Below are 19,368 nucleotides of genomic sequence, written 5' to 3'. Positions count from 1 at the left end.
AAAGACAACAGGAGCATAATTAGTTCCCCAAAGAGGTGTGGCTGAATAAGCAAGCCCGAGAGTTTAATGTCTTTGGACTTGTGGGGGATAAAACTGCTCCAATGCCCCCCCCCAGCTTTTCTTCCAGTTTCTCTTGGTTTGCCAAAGGCCAGAAGAGGAGCCACAGCAATCCATGATTTATTGACCTTCCCCTACAACCCTGATTGCACAATATACAATTAACTGCCTTGAAGAAAAGTGGAAGCTCATTCTGGGAATTCCATTTGGTTTTTCAGTTGGGCGTTCGTGGATGGGGTGGTAGCATCTCAATACCATTAGAACAGGGGTCTCCAACCATGGTGACTTTAAGACCTGTGGACTTTAACTCTCAGAATTCCTCAGTTGGCAGTGTGATTCTGAGAGTTAAAGTCCACAAAACTTGCTAAGTTTGGAGACCCCTGCACTAGAAGGAGGGGGCCGCAAGTTTTTTACTCTCATTTCTGCCATTGTTAGGGTGTACCAGTTGTCATTGCACATGGCTAGGTATGGCATAGCCTGCCTAATATTCCACATTCAGTTTTCAATTCCAGGGGCTTGGTCAGCTGGGGGACAGGCCTTTTGGGAGGGATTCAAGAAAGAGGGTTGAGCCCTGAGGTTACTCACCCCCAAACAGTGTAGGAGACTCTCAGAATATCTGCTATTTGTTTTGAGATGATGTGCTTCCTCCCATGTGTCATGCCCTGTCCCTCATCTACCCCTAAATTTCCGAAGCAGCTTTCTTCCCCTGTGCCAAAGGATCTCTCTATGCCAGGGGTGTCAAACTTGATTTCATTGTGGGCCGGATCAGCATGGAGTTTGACACCCCTGATCTATGCAGATAATTTCCTTTTTTTCAAAAGAGTTTGTTTGATTCGTACAAGGGAGAGGACTCCATGGTAGTGTCTTGATTTTGGAATGCCCCCCTGTATTTTATTATTTTGGCGTCGTTGAAACCTTTCTTTTAAAGGCATAATATAAATGAGGAGTTCCATTTTTGCATTTAAGCGTGCATTTTTAACCCTTGTCAGAGCAGCCTCCGTTTTTGTTTCATGGGGTAGCTTGCATCTTACAATACAATAGCAGAGTTGGAAAGGACCTTGGAGATCTTCTAGTCCAACCCCCCTGCCTAGGCAGGAAACCTATACGTTTCAGACAAATGGCTATCCAACATCTTAAAGACTTCCAGTGTTGGGGCATTCACAACTTCTGGAGGCAAGCTGTTCCACTGATTGTTCTCACTGTCAGGAAATTTCTCCTCAGTTCTAAGTTGCTTCTCTGCTTGATTAGTTTCCACCCATTGCTTCTTGTTCTACACTCAGGTGCCTTGGAGAATAGTTTGACTCCCTCTTCTTTGTGGCAATCCCTGAGATATTGGAAGACTGCTATCATGTCTCCCCTAGTCCTTCTTTTCATTAAACTAGACATACCCAGTTCCTGCAACGGTTCTTCATATGTTTTCGTCTCCAATCCCCTAATCATCTTTGTTGCTCTTCTCTGCACTCTTTCTAGAGTCTCCACATCTTTTCTGCATCGTGGTGACCAAAACTGAATGCAGTATTCCAAGTGTGGCCTTACCAAGGCATTATAAAGTGGTATTAACACTTCACATGATCTTGATTCTATCCCTCTGTTTATGCAGCCTAGAACTGTGTTGGCTTTTTTGGCAGCTGCTGCACACAGCTGGGTCATATTTAAACTGTTGTCCACTAGGACTCCAAGATCCCTCTCATAGTTACTACTATTTAGCAAGGTACCACCTATACTGTACCTGTGCATTTCATTTTTCTTGCCTAAATGTAGAACCTTACTCTTTTCACCATTGAATGTCATGTTATTAGATATTGCCCAATGTTCAAGTTTGTCAAGATCCTTCTGTATCTTTAGCCTGTCTTCTGGAGTGTTGGCTATTCCTGCCAGCTTGGTGTCATCTGCAAATTTGATGAGTTCCCCATTTATTCCCTCATCCAAATCATTGATGAAGATGTGAAGAGTACTGAGCCTAAAACAGAGCCTTGGGGTACTCCACTGCATACTTTCCTCCATGAAGATGCAGTTCCATTGAGGACTAAACGTGCGGTTTGAGTGCGGTTGGTCAGCCAGTTACGAATCCATCTGGTGGTGATGCTGTCCAACCCACATTCTTCTACTTTATCTAGTAGTAGGTTATGGTCTACCTTATCAAATGCCTTGTACTGTATCTTGTACTGAATGGTGCTGTTGTCTCATGGCCTGGCCTGCCTGGTCTTTGCGTTCTGCCTGGGACTTGCAGTTGCAGAGCTGCTGATGCTGTGGTGTCAGTGCGGTAGAAGAGGGGGTATGCTTTCAGTCTGGTGTTGCACATTTGTGGGTGCTTGTTAAGCAGCAAAATGATGCCTTAAAGCCTTAAACCAGCGGTGTCAAACTCATTTTCGTTGAGGGCCGCATCATAGTTGTGTTTGACCTTGGGGGGGGCAGGGTCGGTGGGTGTGGCCAGCTTGACGTCACTCATGTGAGGGGCGCCTGTGGTGGCCCGAGTGTCCTTCCAGCAAAAACAGGCTCCCAAACTCCGTTTCCGGCTGCAATGGCCTCCTGCAAACCGCTGCCCATAAAAACGGAACTTAGGAGGGCCCTGTGCGACCCTCCCGAATTCCATTTTCACTGGCAGAGGCACCATGGGCTGGTCCTTTTGCTGTTTCCAGGACAGCCCCTTGGGTCAGATCTAAGCATCCCGTGGGTTGGAACTGGTCCGCAGGCCTTGAGTTTGACCTCCCTTAAACCTTGTTAAAATAGGAGAATATGCTTAATTTGTCAAGAGGGGCTCTGCAAAGTATACGGCATCCATTCATATCCTCAAACTGCCCAGAGTCTCCCCAAAGAGCAAGATGGAGTAAATAATAAATAAATATCATTAATAAATAATTAAACACACATTGAAGAAGCATCTAAAATATGGGACATAGTGTTTAGGGAGTAAACGTACTTAAGAATAGGTTGTTTTGGAGGGGATAAGGGCACCATTGGAATATATTGTATATCTTTTAGTTGTTATAGACAAAGAAATATAAGGGGGGGAAGGTCTCCGTGGGGGTGGGGGTGCACTATAATATTTGTTTTTTTCTTTTTCTTTCTTTTTTTATTTACTATGTTTGTTTTATTTGTATTAAAAAAGGTGTAAATATTCACTCCTGCCCATTCCAGGGGGAGGAGGGTTGGAGCTACTGCTGAGCATTCTCTCCCTCACCCCTTCATAACATTTCCAGATATCTTGAAGTGGGTAGCTGTGAAAAGGTCCTATTGTGCCTGACACTCCCCCTCCCAAGAGCAGGGAGACAGAGATTGCCTCCCCTCTTAAGGAGTGGGACCATCTAGTGCAGTGTTTCTCAACCTTAGCAACTTGAAGATGTCTGGACTTCAACTCCCAGAATTCCTCAGCCAGCGAATACTGGCTGGGGAATTCTGGGAGTTGAAGTCCGGACATCTTCAAGTTGTCAAGGTTGAGAAACACTGATCTAGTGGGACCATGAAGAAGGGCCTTCTCTGTGACAACTCCTTTCCTGGGGAATATCACCTCTGTGTAGGTAAGAGTGGCCTTGATATTCTTTTGAAAATCTCTGAAGAGGTGGTCTTGCTCTAGGGACCCCAGGCTGATACGAAGCTGGATTTTTGTAACAAAGGGAGTGGGGTGGGGGGTGGGGGGTTATTCAGTTTTGTATTGGGGTTTTTATTTCTGTAAGCTGCCCAGAAGCACCGTGAGTGAGTTGGTCAGCCATTTAAATGTTCTTAATAAATAATCACGGAATGAAAAACCATCAGAAGTGTTCCCGCATGGGTTTCTTCAGAAGCCTCCCTTGAATGAAGGCCAGCAGATTTTTCTCCCATGTCCTGGACACAATCGGACTATAAAGGCCAGGGTGAGTCACTGGTGCTTTTTCCGCCCTCTACTCCGTTGTTTGTTTTCCTTTAAAAATAGATTGCAGATTATGTTGTCGAAAGATACGGAGTAGCTGGCAGGAAGGCTGTCTAAAGTCTGGCACAGGAGCAGCACACGTCTCCTGAACCCAGTGCCCTTTGGCCCCAGCTCATGGTAACATCTTCTCCCAGGGAGGCTGGTGCAGCATGGCATTCCAGCTGAGCTCTGTCCCTCCACCCCTGTCTGGATCAGGTGGACCCCGACGTCTGGCAGCCTTCCTCCGGGCCCTGGATTGGCTCAGCAGAGGGGTGGGGCCGGGGTTGGCAAGCAGCCCCTGGGAGATGGCCCAAAGGGCAGCGGGTTTGCAGCAGCAGAGAGTGCAAGAGCCGTTGCCCAATGGGAGATCCTGGCTCCCAAAAAAGATCAAGCGTGAATCTCTTGTCCAGAGGGAAGCCTTCCAGGGGGAAGATGTAACCCCTGACCCTCTGTCCAGAGGAGAGGCCATAGTATTCGGTATGACACAAAGGGCTGTTACAAAGACTATGGAATTTGATCCCTTGGGAACACTGGAATGTTCAGTACTATTATTAAATAGGGAAATGGGTTTTAATCCAAAAATCTCCCATAAATCAGCATTTCTATGGGAATGATAAGCTTTTTGTATACATGCCGTATTAATTTGGATTGAATCTGATCTGAAGGTCGTTAGGGGCTACCATTTCCCACCAATCAGCTTTTTTCTCGCTAGCTGTGTCCAGAGGCTTCCTGGGTTGAGAATACATAAAGATCTCTCTTGGATGGTTAAGTGGTTTTGAGTGTTGTATATCATGGTAAATCAGTACTTAGAGAATGAGAGTTTGGTTTATGTGTCCCTCATATGTAGATTCAAGGTGTGGCAGTTTAAGGCTCCAGGCTAGAAACTGGGAGCCACCCTGGCACAAAACCAGCTGGGAGACTTTGGGCCCCTCCTGCTCTCTTAGCCTTGGGAAGAAGCAATGGCAAAGGACTTCCCAAAATCTCACCAAGGAAACCGTATAGACTTGTCACGGCAGTTGCCAGGAATCAATCATGTCTTACCGAAACAAACCAAAATGTTCTTTTAGATGTTATGAAAATGATTCATCTTTTTTTAAACTCTGGAAGTCAGAGAAGGTAGCTTTAATGTTTTAGTTTATTTAATTCCATGAGATGTCTGGATTTCTTGGATTAACTAAAGTTGTTATGCTTACTATTCCCTTTCCATGAAAAACATCTCTAGATCAGTATTATTGGTACCCCTTACTCACTGGAGGATTTGGAGGTCCAAAAACTTTTGGAAGTGTGAAATTCTCTTGCAGGTTAAAGACCTTGAGTGGAATTAATACTGCAGATCCCTTAACAGGATATCCTGAAGAATTACTATATTCTTCAGAGTATAAAACACCTTAGTTTTTCGGAAGGAAAATAGGGGGGAAAATTCTGCCTACCAGGTGTTCATCTGGATAGCATCCTTAGTCTGGTCAGCTTCAGCACATAAGTTTGCTGGTTTTGAGCCCTTGCGCACGCATGCTTTTTATCACCTAGGTGGGGATAAAAAACAGCTTCTAAACTACAGCTGATTGTTGGAGAGAGAAGCAATGCAAAAAGCAGGCCAAGCAGGAAAGATGGCTTCACTCGATAGTCCCCCATTAGGGCTGAAAAAAGCTCCAAAAAAGCTACATTTGGAGTATAAGACCCATCCAAATTTTCAGCCTCTTGAGGGCCGGGGGCGTGGAGTGCGTCTTATAGTCTGAAAAATATGGTAATACTTCTGATTAAAATGCTTTTCTGCCATCCAGATATAAACCTGTAGCCTTGACTGCTCTAGAATCCCTTCTACTATGACTGCATTAATCTTATAGTAACTGTTACAACATATATTCAGTTAACATTAGCATTGTTTTCCCCCAGAGAGTATACTTCTATTCATTGTTAACCTTGCATTTCATACCTTCAAACAGAGATCTTATTCCTTCATTGTTCAACAAGGCATCGCTGCCTATATATACCAGTTTTCATTATGTTGTAGAAGGAAAATGAGGCCTTTAGTTACATTAGAGGAAATATCTGAGATGGTAAATATTATTTGAAGATGTAGATGTTAAAACAACCGTAACCAAACGACATGCTGCATGTGATGATGGGTTTCCCCCCCCCCTTTTTTTGGACTTTTTTTTGTCCTTTTTGGCCTCCCCCCCTCCCCCCACCCTTTTTTTTCTCTTGTTTTATTTTGTTTTATTTTGTTTTTTAAACCCTAGCTTATTGTGGTGTTTATTAAATATACAACAGAGAGATACGGGATGTATAAACTTAGTAGGGATGCACCTGTGATCAAACGACATATTATATGTGAAGATGGGTTTCCCCTCCCCCCCTTTTTCCCCCCCATCTTCTCCCTTTCCCATTGTTGTCTGTGTAATAAAAAAATAAAAAATAAAAAAAATCTTATAGTAACTGTTAGAAATTGTTGTTAAATGACAATAAGTTGTATACTCAAAAGTATAGGGAGGCATGAAAGAAAAGCTTTGAGTCTCTGATCTGTGAATGTCACTAGATCATTTTGGTACCATTAAATCACTTTTCTTTGGATTAAAAGTTACACTTAATACAAAACAAATTATTACTTTCTATATTATTGGACAGTGGTAGGTTGTTTGGGAATAAAATTGATGAGTTCAGTTCATTGGAACATGATGCTCAATAACATGATACAATATGCTCATGTACCATGTTTTTGGAAATTATCTCACAGTTTTGAATGCATCTCTTTTTAGGGATTAAACTGTTTTGAATAAACTGATGGGAGACGATTGCTGTTGTTTTCTTTTATGAGAGTAAACATACAGATCCTGTGCCTCCAGTATAAGACTGGAAGGATGCCTTTCCCTATTCAGGGGTCTGAAGAACTCCCTTGGTTTTCACAAGGAATTTATGAAGTTCCATTTGGAGAACTCTGCAATCCGTAGAATGCACGTTTAGGTTTTTAATTTCCTGCATTTTCTCATTATTAATTAAATATTACATTGCATACTCTTACTTGACTTTATGTATAAGACTAGATTTGTTTAGTTCATAAGAGGGGTTGCTTTTCTTGTCTTTGTTTCTTTTCCCTTTTATTGGCAATATATTTTGAAATTCAGCTTTTATCATTTATAATAGTTTTCCTTTCTAACCAATATGTCACCCACGTGTGCACAGCATAATGGATTGCTAATCCATTAGATATTATAAAGAGCTGTTTGTAATTTGCTCTGCTTGATATTAATTGGTGTATCTCTTTTGTTACCATCCTTGTCATTACTTGTTAGATGTTTGTGGGGCAGGCGAACAGATTCTCAATGTGCAATAATGGAATTCCAATTTGGGAAGCCTGATATGACTTCATGAGAAACTAAGTGGCACCAAAGTCTGTTGGTGAGCATTTGATGGATTGCACATGAGAAAAAGATCAACTTCTCAGAAACTTGGAAACCAGAGGCTGTTTGTTGGGAGAATTGGAAGCACAAATGCTGTATACACTGCGTGGAGCTTCTGGAAGAATGATGGGATATAAATTTAATAAATAAGTAGAAAACTTCAGGATGCTTCAAAATAAATTGAGTCTAGATGCTGTTGGGAAATTACGGGGACACAATCCTTGCTCTTTTTTATTGTTGTGATGAAGAGTTCTGGGATCAGATATAGAGAAGGAGATGGGGAAGGTTGCTGCTGAAGGAAACGGGGTGTTGGCATAGGCCTATTCCCAAACATTTGTTGAGAAGATGGAGAGCAGGGAACATTTACTAAGGAAAAATTAGTGGGTGAACAAGTGAAAAAAAAACTCATTGGAATGAGATAAAATGCATTTAGCCCTTGCCACAAGTTCTTTCTCCTCTCCTTCCCTTTTTCGAATAGTCATTGAGGAGAGGCTTTGCAAGCTCCAGGTCTGGCTTCATGGCTCAAGTGCTTGCACTCTAATGTACTAGCTGAGAGCCCAGGGCAGGGGGGGGGGCGTTTATTAGGGAAAGTCACTGTGCCTCAGATAGGTGGGTAGGAGTCCCTTTTTGTGAAATGGGGCCTTGGAGTTCAGGTGGACCTTTTTGTTACATACCTGTCTCCCTGCTACATTTCATCGGCCCTGCCGAAACTGCTGGATGTGTTAGCCACATCGGCGGTTGATTTCCCCAGGCTTATGATCCTGGGGGATTTCAATTTGCTTTCCATTGGCGAGACATCCGAGTCAGCTCGGGAGTTCATGGCTTCCATGATGGCTATGAACCTAACTCAGTTAATTCAAGAACCCACCCATAACAGAGGACACATGCTCGACCTGATTTTTGTCTCTCAGCAGTGGATGAATGATCTAGATTTAGGGGACATTTCTATCCAACCCTTGTCATGGTCGGATCATTTCCTCATCAGGCTTGACTTCCGTACTGCTACCCCTCACCGCAGGGAGGCGGAACTGACTAGATGGTTCTGCCCAGGTGCCTGATGGACCCTGAAAGGTTCCTGATGGAGCTTCGGACTTTTCCTGAATCCCTTGCTCACCGCTCGACCAAAGCCCTAGTGGAAGCCTGGGATAGGGCAGCCACTGGGGCCTTGGATCGCATTGTGCCTTTGTGTCCTCTGACCCGGTGTCGATCCCGGGTAGCTTCCTGGTTTACCAAGGAGCTCCGGGAGATGAAACGCCGGAAAAGACGCCTAGAGAGTGGTTAGAGGGCCAGCCGGTCTGAATCAGATTGAACACTAGTAAGAATTCATATTAAATCCTACTTAATGGCGATAAAAGCAGCAAAACGGCAACATTTTTCCGCGCTTATCGCGTCCGCAGATAACTGCCCGGCCGCCCTGTTTAGGGTGACCCACTCCTTACTTAACCAAGGAACTTGGAAAGACCCCTTGCAGGGTAAGGCTGAAGAATTTGTTCAGTATCTGCAGGATAAAATCGCTCAAATTCGGACAGGCTTGGATTCTGACTGGGTAGATTCGGGCAAGTCGACGGGGATGAATCTTGTGGAGACTATCTGGGATGAGTTTGACCCTGTGGCCCCCGAGGGCATGGACAGGATTATGGGGAGACTCAGTGCTGCCACTTGTGTGCTGGATCCGTGTCCCTCTTGGTTAGTTTCGGCTTCCCAGGAGGTGACATGAGGCTGGCTCCAGGCGATTAGCAACGCTTCATTGAGAGAGGGGTTCTTTCCCACCGCCTTGAAGGAGACGGTGGTGAGGCCCCTCCTTAAGATGCCTTCCCTGGACCCAGCTTCTTTAGCCAACTATCGCCGGTCTCCAACCTTGGCTTTGTAGCGAAAGTTGTCGAGAGTGTGGTAGCACGTCAGCTTCCCCAGTACCTGAATGAGGCTGCCTATCTGGATCCGTTTCAGTTAGGTTTCAGGCCCGGGTACAGCACGGAGACGGCATTGGTTGCGTTGGTTGATGATCTCTGGTGGGCCCAGGACAGGGGCCGCTCCTCTGTCCTGGTCTTATTAGACCTCTCGGCAGCTTTCGATACCATCGACCATGGTGTCCTACTGCGACGACTCGGGGGGTTGGGAGTGGAGGGGCACCGTTTTACGGTGGCTCTCCTCCGACCTGTCGGATAGGTCGAAGTTCGTATTGACTTGAGGACAGGGATTGACCCCGAGGCGCATCATTTGTGGGGTGCCCCAGGGGTCGGTTCTCTCACCCCTCCTTTTCAACATATATATGAAACCGCTGAGCGAGATCATCCGTGGTTTTGGGGTATGGTATCATCAATATGCTGATGATACCCAACTTTTCATCTCTACCTCAAACTACCCAAACGATGCCCTCGACGTGGTGTTCCGATGCCTCGAGGCTGTGCGGATCTGGATGGGGAGGAACAGGCTCAAGCTCAATCCCTCCAAGACTGAGTGGCTGTGGTTTCTGTCATCCCAATTTGTGCGTCTTGTTCCATCTTTGATGATAGGGGGAGAAATTTTAGCCCCCTCAGAGAGGGCCCGCAATCTGGGAGTCCCCCTGGAAATGCAGCTTAGTTTAGAAGAACACCTGATGGCTGTGACCAGGGGGGCCTTTTACCAGGTTCGCCTGGTACGTCAGTTGCGCCCCTTCCTGGATTGGGATGCTCTGTGCACAGTCAGTCATGCCCTTGTCCTTTCTCGCCTGGACTACTGCAACGCTCTCTACATGGGGCTGCCCTTGAAGAGCACCTGGAGGCTTCAGCTGGTCCAGAATGTGGCCGCATGGGTTATCATAGGGGTACCTAGCTGCTCCCATGTTACACCCCTTTTAGGCGGCGTGCACTGGTTGCCGGTTGTTTTCCGGGTGCGATTCAAGGTACTAATTATGACCTTTAAAGCGCTCCATGGCTTAGGCCCAGGGTACCTGCGAGACTACTACCTGCCACCAGTAGCCTCCCACTGTCCAGTGCGATACCACAGAGTTAGCCTCCTCAGGGTGCTGTCGGCCAGTGTCAGCTAGCGACCCCCAGGGGAAGAGCCTTCTCTGTGGGAGCGCCTTTCCTCTGGAATAAGCTGCCCCTGGAGTTTTGCATAATCCCTGACCTCCGGTCCTTACGACGCACCCTAAAAAGTTGGCTTTTCTAGCAAGCCGGCCTGGCCTGAACAGAATAAAATAAATGATTAATTTAATTGTTAATTTTAATCTAATTTTTAAATTTTTATTGTTAATATTAGTTGGGTTTGTTTTTGGATACTTTATTTAATTTCCTTTTTAACTTTTGTAATATGTGTTTTTTTAATGTTGTAGGCCGCCCTGAATCCTTTGGGAGAAGGGCGGCATATAAATCCAATAAACTAAACTAAACTAAACTAAACTAAACTAAACTAAACTAAACTAAACTAAACTAAACTAAACTAAACTAAACTAAACTAAACTAAACTAAACTAAGGGTCTACTACTTCCAGCAGCTGAAACTTACGTTGCACAATTCTCAGGAGACGAAGCTGACATTCTTCACCAGTTTTAGCTCTAATTCTAGCCAGGTCTGAACATACTGAGGCTTGTGGCCTGCAAGTGGGCACCATGTTGAAGCAGGTCTTCCTTGTGGTGGCACCTGTCTTGGGGAATGGTTTGCTCAAGGCAAGGATGTTTTGACAGATATACAGTACTTGACAAATGGCATCCAGCAAAGAAGAGTCCGCCCTCTCCCAAGACAATAAAAGCCTGTGACTGCAGGAGGTTTTTCCTTCCGCTCATCTGAAGTCAGCTTCTTTATCACAAGAAGTCCTGACTTCTCTCGACACCAAACATTTCTCTCATCTCTTCTCTAAGCTAAACGTGCCCATGTCTCCAACTGTTCCTTAAACGGTATTCCTTCAAGACCCTTTGTCACGTGGGTTGCTCTCTTCTGGGCACTCTATATTTTGTCAACCAGCTTCCTAAAATGGGATGTGCAGGCCTGGCGCAATATTTTAAGTCTGATTGGACCAGTTCGGAATTGAAAGGAAGGAGGGCTTGCCTTGAGCTTGACATTTGATGGTGACCATAACTGCATTTCCTTTTTTTCCCCAACTTAATCTTATGTTTTGTTTGTGATCCATCAAGACAATTTTATATTTTTTGATGCTCTGCTACCCAGTGTGATTTCAACCATCTCATACTCGTTCTTAATTTTTCATACTCAAAAACAGAACTTTGTTTTTGTCCCTAACAATTTTGCTGACTTTGCCTGTTGTATCAGATTTTCCCTGAATTTTGATACTGTCCCTTAAGCTGTTTGCTATCTTTCCTATCTTCATATGCCACCCATGGTTTGACATTCACATTGTCTAATCTTCAACCAAGTTATTTGTAAATACATTGAACAGCATAAGGTGGAAATGGGGAATCTCATCTGGCATTGCCCCTCCTTACAACTTAATGTGGCATGATTGAGATGCGATATTTGTTCAACCAACTCTGTGACCCGCTAATGGCAGTGTCATCCAGTCCATATGTTGCTTGGTTTCAGGGGGAAAGGCGTGCTGTGTCCATCATGGCCAATTTTATTTCAGCCATTTTTATATTACTGTTGTAAATTGCTTCATAATACTCATAAATGTCTAGTAGTTTTTTTAATTTGTTTGTGTGTATGCATGCATGTGTGCATTGTCATTTAAAGTTAAATGGATTTTATCTCAAGCAAGCAGATGTGGAATTGTAACCACAGCCCTAGGGGATAAAAAGTACAATGTGTGAAACAGTGGGGTAGATTATTCTGCACATTTCAATTGGGCATACTAAACATTCAGTTATTTACTTTAGCCATTCGTTTACACATTTTGCTTCTTTTACACTTTCAGTTACAAAACAGCAGGCGCAAGAAGGCTTGCAGCAAAACAAAAGAAAGCATTGTTGCTGTGGAATCCATTTAAATGCAATAAATGCTTACAGGACAGACAAAGTGATGCAAACTTCATGTCTCTTTAGACACCCTTCCAAAGCAGCCCTTCTAGGACAAAGTCCTCCTCCTCCTCCTCTCCCCAGGACTTTCTCTGTAGGTCAGGACAAACAAGTTCATGTGAACCGTCAGTGGGGCTCCTGCGTCTTAACTGTCTTGCCAAGGAGAAGGTGTGGATGGAGGATCTGGAGTCCTGTTCCCGTCAGTAATGCTCGGGAGTCACAAAGAACATGAGAGAATTCCTTGGAAAGAAGGAGGGGCTTCACCCCCTTCCCACTCTTCCGTGACTTATAAAGGAGTTGGCTGCTTTTTCCGGTAGGAAAGCAAACGCCTGAAGACGAGAAGCCCGGGGACAGGTGAAGTCCCTGGGGCTTGGATTGGATTGTCCCACCTTCTCGCCTGGGGAAGGAGCTTGGCTTCTCTGGAGATCCATCGATAGGGAACCTAAACGGAGGGGAACATAGACGGCTCTCCTTCCCCCATCACTCAGTAAGACAATGGATGCCATACTTTTCTTTGAGAATAAAGCCTTGTTTAGATGCCCTGCACTTCACCTGTTTCCTAGCCATCAGTTAGCTCAGGGCCTTTCCAAAGGGGCTTACAGCAGTGATGCTCAATCTACGTTCTGCGGACCCCAGAGAGGCCTGCGATGATGTCCTCACAGGGAGTCTGCGAAGGCTAGAAGAAATGGTATGATTTAAATGTTGAGCCTTGGGGGTCCGTGGCCACAAAAGGTGTTTCAAGGGAATCCATGGCAAAGGAAAAGTTGAGAGCCACTGGCTTACAGCATCCAAACAAAAGAGTCGATGCGATTCGGCAGCTTCTGCTGAAGGGGTTTTTCGATGCCTAATATTTTCTAATGCTTTTTTCTCCAACCTCCATTAATATTTTTCTCTGTTCAGGAAGATGATCTGCTGTTTCAACCTTTTGTGGGAGTTAATTGGTTTATAAATCAGTGCCAGGCTTTTGTCTGCCGTCTTGGAGGCTCTCAGACAGTTGCAAAGAGAGGCTTCTCCCATGACCCTCCAGGCCCCCTCCTCAGAGGCTGCCGCTTGCTGCTTTTGGCACATGCTGTCGGCAGTGGCCGGCCGGCTCTGGAGCTGGCAGGAAGCCTGGGGGAAGTGAGCAAGCCTTGTCATGCGGCCGGTGGCTCCTCCTGCTCCCTCGCCTGCCGGGCCTCTCTTAAAGGAGCCCAACTCCTGCTCTGGTATCCGCTGAAAGGCCACCCCTCCGTCTCAGGTGGTGGAGCGTCCTTAAGAGGGAACTATTGAAATCTGAGCCAGCTTTTCCACTCCACTGAGCTGCTTCCTTAAAGAAAAAGTCTGCTGAGGCTGCACTTCCTCAGAACGGGGGATCGCAGGAGGGACCTGGAGTTTTGAGGCCTCTCTGGGTCTCCCAAACTCCCGTCCTTCTTCTTCTTCTCCTCCATCCTCATGATGAGTAAAGGGTATGGCAAAATTATTCTCCTGCTGACTTACTTTTTCTCTCAATTATAAATACAAATTTTACCTCTTAGGGTTTGAATAGGGAAGCCGATGATTGCAGGTCCATTAGGCAATGTTATGGCTCCAGTTATAGGATGATGAGAGTTTGGGTCTGCCTTGAAAAGTATAGGATGAAACGGGGGGGGGGGGGGGTTAAAACTGAATTTGTATTTGTATGTTTTATCCTTAAAAAATGTATAACTAATAAAGACTATTTTAAAAAAAAAAGAAACAGGGTTCTTTTAACTGTGATCCAGTGGCTCTCCTCAGCATGGACCAGCCTTACCTACCTGGCCTTGATAAGGGCATGGAGGTTGATCTCAAGCCAAAATAACCAGGAGAATGCCTGTGCAGGCTGGGATTGGCAACAGACCGTTTTCCTGCCCACAAAAAGTTCATAAATTGACGTTCTTGTTGAGGGCTGCTTAGTAGGCATCATATCAAGGGCTTCTGGACCCAGGGAGCTGTGTCTTTGGAAGGAGGATCCGTGGTCTGGTTCTGAAACTGAGTAAGTGGGGCAGCTTGGAAGGAGAATACAGCCATCCTCATTCTGCCCCATTTTTAAATTATGGAAGCAGAGGGTGCAAAGCATATGAAAGATGGGCATAGCTTCAGTAGCACCATCCTGACTGCCAACTTGCCTTTTTTGAGCACCCCAGGCAGATACCCCCAAAGGGGGTTATTGTTATGGCAATGAAACCTGAAATGGCATTTCTTTGGGCAGCTGTTCAGGAAGAGGCTTCCTTCCCAGGGTGAGCAGTCTCAGCCTTGCCCAGCTCCTGCTCTCCGGTCAGGATGAGGGGCTTTCATTTTATTTTATTTTATCTTATTTATTTTATTTTATTATTATTTTTTATTTTATTATTTTATTTTATTATTTTATTTTTTTGTTTTGTTTTATTTTATTATTTTATGTTTTGTTTTACTTTGTTTTATTTTATTATTTTATGTTTTGTTTTACTTTGTTTTATTATCTTTTATTATTTTCTGGTGAGCCGTTGCAAAATACTAAAGAGAAGTAGTTGAGAAACGCCTCCTTCCATTGATTCTTGCAGGGCACGAGGCCTTCTCCCCGGCTGAGGAAGGAAAGGGCTGTTTCTTGAAAATGGCGTGAGCCGAGTAGCAGCCAGTCAGAGAGAGGCTTTCGCTCTCTATTGTTAGACTAGGGTTAGTAGCGTGCAAAAGTTTATAGAGAAGGCAGCGAAGAGGATTTAAAGAGAAGTAGCCAGTTGTGAAAGGAAAGTGGTAAAGATAGAAGTATCCTGCCTCACGAGAGGCTTTTATACAGCACCAAGAAATGCTCTGCCAGTACAAAGGTGGCACGGACCTCCTTCCTGAGGTGCCAAGTTTATTTGATAATTTCTTTGTTTCAGTAGGAAGGGGAACCTTTAATTCTGAGCCGCCTTCCATCTGCTGTCTGGACCTGGGTGACATAACATGGCCACAGGGCACCCGTCTGTCTCAGGCCTGATGGGCCTCAGGTTGAGGATGCAGATTTGTCTGAGTTAGGATTTACCAACCAAGACTCTGCAAACTGAATCCCAAAAGAAGCCCATAATTCTTGGGAGAATAATTCTCCTTATAATCTACCTATTAAGAACTCTTCAGCCTTTCTCTTCCTGCAGATCTCTTACTTGGATAATTAAAATCTGTTCAGTTAATTGATTATCCTGATTTATCAACCCCGTAATCAAATGCTCATGATCAGAAAGTGAGAAAATCCTCTTGTGTGCCTATCAGTTTATTTTAGAAGGACAGACACAGGGCTCAGAGAATCAGAGTCCGAGTCTTGCCCAACGTTAAAATAAGTTTAAGAGACACAGGATGTAATAATGAGCCTGGGCAGCAGAGGGATTTTTCTCTGTCTTCTCTCCGACTCCAATTCTGGAATCACTCTCAGAAGGAAAGACAAAAAAAAATTTGGTGATTAAAAAAAATAAAAAATTGCAGCATCTGATTGCTAAGTCCCTGAGACCTTGTAGTCCCTATGGAACCATTCAGTTGGTGGTGATACTATAGTTTTATTAGGATGAATATAAGGTGAAATGGGGAAATTGCCAGAAGTAATCTGAATGACAGGAAGAATGTGGACCTCATTAACTGTGGAGAACAAAACAACCATCAAAATGAAATGTGTTCAGTCAGTCTCCAGGTGCAAGCAGCTATTCAAGTGGAGGATCTGAGTCTCATTCAAGCTGGGAGTGGAACGGAACAGGCCATCTCACCATGGGATGCTGTCTGTAGGGTCCAGTGGAGAAAAGCAGAACCTGGGTGCCTCAGTTGCCACCCTGAACCATAAACTAGCCAGTCCTATTTTAGGTTGTTCTGGTTGTATGAACTCTGTGCTTTATTTGAGGTTGAGTCTGTTTGAAAGCTCAGAAATAAACTGAATAAACTCTATTTAATTAACCACAAGTAAGCACATTATGTAACCATAACCAATGAAGCCTCAGGAAGATAAAGTGAAGGTTTTTCCCCCTGTTCAGCTCTTTCTGACTCCAGGGCACGGTGCTCCTCTCCATTTCTTAGCCGAGGGAGACAGCGTTGTCAGAAGACATTTCCGTGGTCATATGGACAGCATGACTTATTAGTCAGAAATGCCAAGGCACACATAATGCTGTTACCTTCCACCAAAGTGGTACCTATTTAGCTACTCGCATTTACGTGCTGTCGAACTGCTAGATAGACAGAAGCTGGGGCAAGAACAAGAACTCACTCTGTCACACCCTGTTTGGGTCTCAAAATGACAAGCCCAGGATGCTAACCACTGAGCTCTTTTGTGCCTTTGATCAGGAGGAAAAAAAACTGCAGTTATCTCTTTCCTGTTCTGGAAGAAAGGCAAAGTAACAACATTTACCCCGACCAAAGGTGATTCAGGAGCCAGTTTGGCCTAGTGGTTAAGGTACCAGGCTAGAAAGCGGGAGATTGTGAGTTCTAGTTCCACCTTAGCTATGAATGTCAGCTGGGTTGACTTTGGGCCAGTCCTCCTCTCAGGCCAATCCACCTCAAAGGGTTGTTGTAGGGGAAATAGGAAGAAAATGTGTTGGATATGTTCACCACTTTGAGTCATTTGTAAAAATAATAAAGACAGGATACAAAGAAATAAATACATTCTCACATGATTAAAATGTGAACCAGGGGATGATGAGACCTGAATGTATATATACTGTATATTTCAATACTACCTACCTGTCCTGGAGGGAGGGAACGCTCAAATCCCCAGTGCCAACAAAATCCCAACTCTATGTATTCCTTTTTCTTAAAAAAAATGTTTCTTGGTGGAGCTGCTGTCCACTTCCCATAAGGATACCGATAGAAGCAGGAGATTGGCTGAAATTTGTGTTTGGATCTGGAAGGAATATTCTGGAATAGATACAGGTAGTCCTTGACTTACAACCATTCGTTTAGTGACGGTTTGATGTTACAATGGCACTGAAATAAGTGACTTATGACCATTTCTCCTACTTGCGACTGCTGCAGCCTACCTGTGGGATCAAAGTGCAGATGCTCCACAGGTGTTTAGTGTGGCTGCAACACCTCGGACTCCTGTGCTCCCTTTTGCGACTTTCTGACAAGCGCTCAATAGGGAAACCGTGTTCAGTTAACAGCCATATTACTCACTTAACAACTGCAGTGAGTCCCTTGAAAATTGTGGCAAGAAAGGTTATAAAATGGGGCAAAACTCACTGAACAACTGTCTCGCTGAGCAACAGAAAGTTTGGGCCGTAAGTCGAGGACTCCCTGTATCTGCCCAGTTGAAGGAGGAAGGCCTGCTTATTCTCTCTGGGCCTCCCTGGAACAAGCATCTCCTTCCTTGAACGCTGCTGGCAATATTTGGCCACCAGAAAGCAACTGGCTCTTTTCAACGCCCAGACTCAGCCTTGGCTCTTTGGAGAGCAATAAAGGCAGCCCTTCATCATCAGGCTTCTGGTGTGGCTTCTGGTCCCCCCTTCGGCACCAGCTCAGATACCTGGCATGGCTTAGACAGTCTTTGGCAGACGATGGGCCCCTCTATAAAGCTTTTGAATTGTTGCCTGCACTGCTCGGTTATCAATAGGCTGCCGATTCTCCTTCATTCTGTTGCTGGGAAATGTTCGCGGAGAGGAGGATTCTCTGGGCCAGGGCCAGGGGGGCTTCCCAGTGCCCCTCCTGCTGCCTGCCTGGCGTGACAGTGCCCCCCCCTCCAGCCGGCCTTGCCTGGACAAGGAGAGCTTCTTTGGCCCTGGGAGTGCTGCATGCATTGCTGGGTCTGCACGCCTGCCCAGAACCATCCAGGCTGTCATTACTGCAGTGCAGAGTTGAGGCGAGAACCATCTCTCCTCCTCCCGGCCAGCCTCAGTTGCCTTCAGCCCGGCTTTGGGGAGAGATGCCTGCAGCTGGCTGGCCGAGCTCCTGACCGTGGTGTCCAGACTCTTCCAAGAAGCAGCCCGGCTCCCATGGCAGCCCCTGGCTGAAGCGGGGCCTCTGCAGGTGTGTGGGGGAGAGGAGCCTTTACTTTGTCTCTGCAGAAGGATGTGATACGGTGCCTGTTTGTTTGCACTAGCTGAGGCCATCCTAAGAGCTGAGAGGCAGGGCCAGTCGGAGGACATACCTGCAGGAAAAGTTGGAAGCCGTGACTGCGCCTTCTCCTTGCCTCCTCCTCCTTTTCTGCTGCCGGAGCCAGGGGGGGAAAGAAGCAAGAGAAAGAGAGAGAGAGACAGAGAGAGAGAGAGACAGAGAGAGAGAGAGAGAGAGAGAGAGAGGAACTGAGTCTCAGCCTGACAGCCCAGGATGTGTCAGTCAAGCGCCCTGCAGGGACCAGAGCTGCACTCAGGGAAATGGTGAGATGCTGCAAAGCTTTACCTAACCCTCCTCCCTCTTGCTGCAACCTCCACAAAGTTAAAATCCATGTCTGGAGGCTGCGCTCGGGAAACGGTGGCGGTGGCGGTGGAGGCAGCGGTGCCAGGGAGCAGCACCCACAGCTGGAAAGCCCAGTCCCAGCGGGGAGCACCCCAAATAGGAAAGCCCGTTTCAGGTACTGTCTGGCGTTTCTGGCTTTGCGAGGCAGAAGGAGGGGGGGAGAGGAGACCGGCAGGTGTCCCCCAAGCCTTTGTTTGGCCTAACTGCGGTGACAAACCTCTGGATTCTCTTGATTGGCAGAGTGAGGAGGGGCCCTTTGTGGGGGGGGGGGGGGACAAGAGAGGCTGGGCCTCACCTGGGGATCCAGGGGGATCTGTGGGGAAGGAGGCCCTGCCGGGAGAGCCTGGCTCGTCCTTTTTCAGGCAGCTCTCAAGCCGCCACTCGGCAGGGATTGGCTGGGATTGTCTGCAGTGAAAGAGGGAGCCAGGAAGCGAGCTAATGCCCTGCCTCCCCTCCGCAATTGCCATTGTCTCCTGTCAGGCTAGCTTTGGGGGAGGGGGGACTAAAAAAGCGCAGGGGGGAGGAATGAGCAGCATTCAGGAGGCCCCTTTAGCCTCCTTTCACTTTTTTGGCTGAAAGACAGCAGCCCCCTCTGGGGCTAGGGGCTGCTGGGCGGAGGGGCTGCTGCTTGAGTCCCCAGGGATCCAAACTCATGGATTCTAGTCCAGGTTTTATTCTTGGGACAGACCCTGCTGCGC

At 46.0% G+C, this 19,368-nt stretch overlaps 1 protein-coding gene across 5 annotated transcripts in view; it reads left to right on the top strand.

Annotated features, from left to right (window-relative positions):
• Positions 1–19,368, top strand: part of PISD (phosphatidylserine decarboxylase) — a 69,577-nt gene that overhangs the window by 29,015 nt on the left and 21,194 nt on the right. The window contains exon 1 of one of the 5 annotated variants that reach the window (XM_014068314.2): positions 12,190–13,734. The exons of 2 other annotated variants lie outside the window; for them this stretch is intronic. In XM_014068314.2, the coding sequence (XP_013923789.1) occupies positions 13,721–13,734 (14 nt within the window). In that variant the 5' untranslated portion in view covers positions 12,190–13,720. Of the gene's footprint in view, positions 1–12,189; positions 13,735–18,449; positions 18,786–19,368 lie in introns of those variants that run through there. 2 more of the 5 variants (XM_014068313.2, XM_014068312.2) reach the window with 2 other exon arrangements.

This window comes from Thamnophis sirtalis, unplaced genomic scaffold (genome assembly GCF_051295495.1).
Source record: "Thamnophis sirtalis isolate CommonGarterSnake01/CBP01778 unplaced genomic scaffold, rThaSir2_p1.2 scaffold_2, whole genome shotgun sequence".
In the NCBI taxonomy this organism is placed as follows: Eukaryota; Metazoa; Chordata; class Lepidosauria; order Squamata; family Natricidae; genus Thamnophis; species Thamnophis sirtalis.
Note: the sequence above shows the minus strand (reverse complement) of the source record. Positions and strands in the feature narration are given on the sequence as shown.